Source organism: Cryptomeria japonica, chromosome 5, assembly GCF_030272615.1.
Source record: "Cryptomeria japonica chromosome 5, Sugi_1.0, whole genome shotgun sequence".
Lineage (NCBI taxonomy): Eukaryota > Viridiplantae > Streptophyta > Pinopsida > Cupressales > Cupressaceae > Cryptomeria > Cryptomeria japonica.
The window spans coordinates 66,895,175-66,902,358 of record NC_081409.1 but is presented as its reverse complement, the minus strand read 5'-3'; the positions used below and the strand labels follow the sequence as shown (position 1 = coordinate 66,902,358).

The window sequence follows — 7,184 nt, the reverse complement described above, 5'->3', positions numbered from 1 at the left end:
GTAGACCTAAAAACTTCTTGTTGTGGTATCATGAATTATATAAAGATTCTATTTTAATTTACACTAAAAAACTTGTCAAGAAAATTATATAAATGAAATTAAGAAAAAATCAACTCCAATTTAATTTATATAATACAAATTATCTCCCTCTAACAAACTCACAATTTGATTGCCAATAAAAATACATTTTAAGTTTTTTTTTTAAATAAAAAAAAAGTTACAATAATTAAAAAAAATAAGTAAACACAAAATCTTTCTTATTTAAGAAAACTAAAACCGACAATACAAATTTAAGAATTTCAAAACTCACAATTTGATTGCCAATAATAATACATTTAATTTTTTTCTTAAATAAAAAAAAAAGTTACAACAATTAATAAACACAAAATCTTTCTTATTTAAGAAGACAAAAACCCACAATACAAATATAAGAATTTCAAATCAAATCTTTTAACCTAATACTTTTTATCTCAACCACTATGAAGACCACGATCCACAACTAACAATCATATTTTGCGAACACACTATTATTTCTAATTTTATCTAGACCACCACTTTGCACTACCTTAGCGGTAGCACAAAAGCCCTTCACCTTCACCTCTTCCTCCAGTAAATCAGCAAATACATTACCAAATGCAGCTCTAGGAAACCTAGCGACCACGTCATCAATAGTGTCCACGTGTATGAGAGGCGCAAATGCCCCGTAGACATCCAAATGGGTCCCTAAGATAAGCAAAACACCCTCAGGCGAATGCCCACACGTGGCACCTCCGTCCAAGTGTATCTGATCTCTATGCCTGAAGATGGCCTCTGCCACCGTGTCACTCACTCGTGGCGACGCGCCCTCCTTCAACAGAAACTCCCGGGCCAAGATGCCACCGTGGAACTCGAACGACATCCGAGTCAGCGCGAAAGCCTCAGACGTTAGCCCCACGTCATGCAACATAGCTGCCAGGTAAGCCGTGTGGGGATCCCAGTCAAAATGGGGGAAATGCTGGGAAGCAATAGCTGTGCCAAAATAGTAGGAGCGCATGCTGTGCTGGAAAACCTCTAAATTTAGGGAGGATTTGGCATAGGCTGTGGCCTTTTCGGCTAAAGGCGTTTGAGGAAGAGGAAGAGAAGCCAAAGATATGGGCCTGGAAATTAGGTTTCCTTGTGAAGCTTTTAGCAGAGCCTCATTTACCTGCTTCTCCAGGCTGTTCAGGTCATCCAGCTCCTTTAGCACAGAGAACGACGCCATTGAAGAGGAAAGCAAATCAGCCGGTTTTCCTGTTCAATTTGGTATAGTTTCTTAGGGCTTTATAGCATTTTAGGGCTTTATTCTATCCAAACTGTAAAATGATATTCTCTTGGATATATTATTTTATATAATCAACTATGGCTGGTTTACAGAAAATGCGCTAGCCACGTGACAGTTGATTTTCTGTCGGTAGGTAGCATATTTGATTGTATTTATTTATTAATTAATTAAAAATTAAAATATAATGAATTTTTTATTTTCAATTAATTAAGTAAATAAGGTCAAATATGCAAATGGTTGCATAGAGGGCGTAGTCACTAATTTTTTTAATGGTTTTGTTTTAGGTTGATATGGATGAGTGGTTTACTTGTAATTGTGAAGGATTAGCATATAATTGTGAAAATTATTAAAAATATAAATATCATTAGGTGGTTCTTTATTGTGATTTAGACATCAAAAGATCAAATTGAATAGATTTTAGTAACCAGATTTCTATTGGTTCATGTTCTTGTGTGTGTGCGTGTGTGTGTGTTTTGAGGTTTGCACATGAGTTCACTTCTATAATTCTCAAGATCTAATTCACAAGCATAGATTTAAATCATGAGATAACACAATTAGTTTGTAGTTTCCAAGATAGTCTTGTGATCAAACTCTATAATCTTAACATAGTAATGAATTGAATCTAGATAATTATTACTATTAATTCATCTAAATTCCACATTTAATTATACTATTAGGTTCAACATATTTATTTACTTGGTAATTATAATTATATTAGATCAAAATGTGTTTTACAATAGTAACATGAAGTTTAAAATATTGTGTCCATAAAATCTTTCTTTTTCGCAAAGATAAGGATATGAATAAATTTAATATAATGTGAAATATATTTTTGTTATTGCAAGGATAACGATAATGATAAATATAATATAATATAGTACATAATATGATATACATATACATATATAATATAATACAATACATATAATTCAACCGGGAATGCATTTGTAGTTACAATTATGGTTCAATTAGGGATCATTTACGCTTATGATTGCAATTAGGGTTCAATTATGATGAGGTTCGATATTGCTATTAACGTACGATCTCACCTAAGATTAGGGTTAAGTTTCCAATATTGTTAGGATTTGGATTGTTATTTTTAAGTGGAATATTGTACAACTAAAATAGTTGTCTCCATAATGATATATTTTGATGTTGTTTACATTATTTATTTTGAAATATAGGTAATGCTCATTTATTTAAACAATATTTATTGTATTAGCATAAATATTTATGCAAGCGTTTTTTTTTCTTACATAAAATGGTGAAGTTTATACAAATCAAACATTTCATTTGAACATGACTGGTGGTTTCAACCAAAGTTTATCTCTCTTTTTTTTGGATTTTATATTTTACTTTTTCCAAGTGCAAACATTTCATTTCAAATTTGATTCAAGTTTTGAAACCCTTCGCTTGTGCTCCATTTTCTATATATCCCTTTTTAGTTTTATGCTTTATTACATGACCTTATCTTTGGTATACCATGTTTAGCCTTGTTTTCTCCTCAAGGGTTTCATTTATTAATAGTTTGCAGATCTAATCAATTGATATTTTTCTAATTTAATATTAGTTCCTACATCTCTTTCACATCATTTTATCTTTAGGTTTTTGTGAGTTGTTTGCATGTCAAGGTCTCATCCTCATGCTCACATTCTTTTGAGAAGAAGTCTACATTTAAAAACCCAAATGGTTTAGTTTGGTAAGAAAGGTGTTTCTATAAGTATTATTATTACTACATCTATTATTAACAATATGATTTCAAACTTTAATCATGACTAACTTTTAGAACAAAAATAATGAATGCATGAGCTCGTCATTTTAATTGAGGTAAATAGTACTATAAATTTGTTTCAAAAAATTCATGATTTGTTGCTTACTAAGCCATTTGGATTTGAGGTTCAAGGGATTGACATTAAGGTTATTCTTAATTCTTTATTGGTGCATCCTCCTCATAATTTCCTCATGTTTTTATTCCTCTACTTGGTATATGCCTCCTTCCACTCCTCTTCCCACCATGCTAGACATTGTTGTTATGGCCACTTCCCATCTTGAGTTGTATACATACTCTCTCATTTCTACCTATCTCACTATCATTTCACCTTCTTTCTATTTTATTCCTACTATTGATATGACTAAACATGGTCCTAATGTTTCTTCTACCATCTCCATTTCTACCACTAGATTGGCCTTTTATTCCCACCCTTATACCTCCATCCCTACTTTCATTAGTATTTTCCCTAATTACATGTCTTGTCTAATTCGTAATTACACATATAATTCTAAAGAAAAATGGACAATCTGCATCACATGTGGCTAACACTTCAAATTTTCCATCATTTAAACCTCATACTTTTAGAAACTTTACTAAATTTCAAGATACCTTGGTATTATCCTTCAAATTTTTTTTAGCTCTAATTTGATTACTACTCTTCTACTTGTTTGTCTATTCAACTTAAAAAGGAGGCTACCTAAGAACTATAATTGTTTGGAAAGGTGTTTAAACCTTCCTTATCAATATTTCATGTTTGAGTATTTATTAAATATTTACTATTTTTCCTCATATAGGAAAGATGACATCTCACTTTAAGGTGGACCTTTTATCCACATGTTGGATACTTTGCAATGTGAGTAATAATTTGTATGAGCAACTTATTTCATTATGTTATTGTAAGATGTGGGGCTTACCTATGACTAATTCTATCACAAATATACAAATATGATCATAGTAGACTTAACTATTGACCAACTCTATGATGCATGTTATGACCCATTATAAGGCATGTCTAAATGGAGATAATGGAGACAAAATGGACCGCCCAAGTTGGTGTGTTGAATATGAAAAATTATGATGATGAAAGAGAATATTCTAAGGTTGGCATGTTGACTCATTATGAGAAGGGTGTTGAAATTTAGCATGGAGATTTGAGTGTCATTTTTAGAGTGATATTCTTATATGTTTGATGCTTACAACCAAATGTGGTTTCTAGATATGCATCTTCTATATATCAATGCATAGGATGGAGATGTAGTATGATGTGATTTTATAAGGTGTTATGCTACAAAAACGTATGTAGACTTGTGTGGGTTGTTATTACATGAAGGAATAAATATATTGATGTATTGTAACTAGATTGATACTAAGACCATATTGGTTCAATATTTAGAGGCTAGGTTTTTTTCTCATAGAAGATTTCCAAGATAAATGCTACATCGCTATGATATAATTTGTGTACATATATTTTCCTTTTCAAGCTACTAGACACATTGATTTTTGTGCCAAAATATCAACTTTATTTCATTTGGCATCAAAAATCAATTGACTTTGTTTCCTAGGTGATTGGGAAAAAAAGATTTTTGGACTAATCTTGGTTTGATTGGGAGCCATGCATAGAATATCTTTATTTGTAGATAAAATGCCAAGTACAACATATTTGGAGATAGAATAGTTTAATTACACAAACTTCAAAATATGGAAACTCAAGATGCAGGATTTGTCAATATACATAGATTTATGATCAACAATCTCCAAATGTAAACCTACAGGGATGAAGACTAGGGTGTGTTAAGTTGGAAAGTTAGAACCCTCATTTAGATTTGTTTGGTAGGCTTACTTATATTGAATGGTATGGAATAACCCACTACTTAAAACCATTGAAAAACTTAATAAATTTGTACTGGGCTAAAAACTTGGTGAAAAATATCTTTCTGTGGAAGTTGTATACTTTGATGATGGGTGATGAAGACTCAATTGTTGAATACTTTAATGAATTTAACACCAAAATAAGCTAGTTGCAATCTACTAATGTGAATGTGGAAGAAGAAGATAGATGCATGGACTTATTATGTGAACTTTGCTATACTCATAGGATAATCTAATGATGACAATTGGATGTGCTAATTCAAAAATTGTGATTGATCAAGTAGTGATTTATCTTCTATTAGAGGATATGATGAAAAATAATTCTAAATCCAATAAGGAAACACCAAATGTTTTTAGATAGTCAAAGGAAACATTCAAGAAGGTAAATAAAAAAGACCAAATCAAAATCTAGAGTGAGATTTAATTTTCCTAAGTAATTCAAGGTAAAAAGACACAAAATGAAGGAATGCAAGGAGAAGAAAAAAATAATGAGTTAGATTATTATTCACATTGTAGAGCTTCTCAAGATGAATCAAATGTATTTGTAGACACCTAAAAGTTGCACAACGAATTAAGTGAATTTTATTCATTTAATTATCCCTAATTCTTCCAATTAATTAAACTAAGATTTAATTAATATCCCCTTCTTCTATTTAAGACATTTAATTAAATACCCCCCTCTAACCATTTTAATTAAATTTACATTTAATTAAAAATATCCATTTATCCCTTTCCCATTTTAATTAAATCTACATTTAATTAAAATCCCCTTTGCATCTAAATAAATCAAAATTTATTTGTAAATCCCCCCACTTGTAAAATCCTACAAATGCAAGTTGCATCCCTTTTGGCTAAATTAAATCATTTTAATTTAACGAAAAATCCTATTTTCCCTCACCCACTTGCAAAATCTTACATCTCCCACTTGCCTCCTAATCATCCTTCTAGAACCTATCTAATCCCTTCATTATCCTAATTAATCCATTTTGTTTCTTCCTAGGTTGCTCACACATGTGTGAGTACATATCCCCCTTCTCCCAAGGTGGGACCACATTGACTTTTCACCTTCTCCCCCTTGTGACACTTGTCACAAGGCTGACCTCGCAAATCTGGGACCACATTGATCCTCACCCTCTCCCCCCTTGTGACATCACAAGGCTAAGCCTTTCAACTTGGGACCACATTCCTCCTTCAATCTTGACCCTTGATTGGTAATCAATCTTGGCCATCCATTCCTAAGTCTTCAACTCTATAAGATGAGCCCTTGTCTCATATCCAATATCCTTCTTTATTTGCATCCAATCTATAGCTAAATTGTTTTGTGCAGGTTACTAAGGAGCTCCATTGTCTTCTCTTAGCATTTTTAGATCATCTTAGTTGCATTATAGCATAGATTTCATCATGTTTTAGTATATCATGCTAGTTTCTTTTCCATGCTAGATCAATCTCATCTTCATAACGTTCTCATGCTAGCTTAATCTCATACTAGTCTTCTCATTTTGGTAACATATCTAGTTTGATATCCATTTAGCATATCACTAAGATCTTAGTTGCATTTTATTTAGATCTTAGAATCATACATATCTCTCGTTCTTTAGGTAGTCATCCTAGAGATCAAGTGCTCTTCTAAGCTAAGAGCCACCTTGATTTGAAGGATCCTTAGAGATAGAGGAACATGAGACATGCTTGGAGTTATTGATTTTGAAGCTAGCTTAGTTTCTATTTGTGATTTCTAACTCTAATATATCATGCGTGTGTTCGTTTGTTGTTTAATTCTCTTGCAGATTCCACAATTTAGAGCTCACATTTTTTGGTGCCCACTGTGGGTATTTTACAAGTATCATACCCAATATTTAGTAAATGGTTTTTATTTCTATTTATTCATTGATTTTGCTAGTTCAAAAAAAAAGTAAATAAATTAGAAAAAAAGGGGACGACATTTTTTATTGTTCATGGGACTGTGAACACATAGTCTGTGTGACTATGAAATCCACAGTTCATGGGGTTGTGCATACACAGTCCGCGTGACTATAAAATCCACAGTTCATGGGGATGTGCATACACAATCCGTGTGACTATGCATACACAATCCGTGTGCCTGTGTATACACAGTCTGTGACTATGAACTCCACAGTCCCACAGGTTGTGTGCTACACAATCTGTGTGACTGTGTAGAACACAACACACAGTTGTGTAGCACACAGTCCGTGTGTCTATGGAATACACAGTCGACAATATAAACAA

General features: G+C 32.3%; 1 protein-coding gene across 1 annotated transcript; it reads right to left on the bottom strand.

Annotated features, from left to right (window-relative positions):
• Positions 1 to 373: 373 nt before the first annotated feature.
• On the bottom strand, positions 374 to 1,321 carry LOC131032792 (cyanamide hydratase DDI2). Its single transcript, XM_057963843.2, has one exon. It carries the CDS (start codon positions 1,238 to 1,240, stop codon positions 500 to 502), a length of 741 nt encoding a protein of 246 aa, XP_057819826.2. The 5' UTR covers positions 1,241 to 1,321; the 3' UTR covers positions 374 to 499.
• Positions 1,322 to 7,184: the final 5,863 nt, after the last annotated feature.

Bases quoted from the DNA above. Each gene is read 5' to 3' on its own strand.
- LOC131032792 (XM_057963843.2), bottom strand. From the start codon at position 1,240: ATGGCGTCGTTCTCTGTGCTAAAGGAGCTGGATGACCTGAACAGCCTG.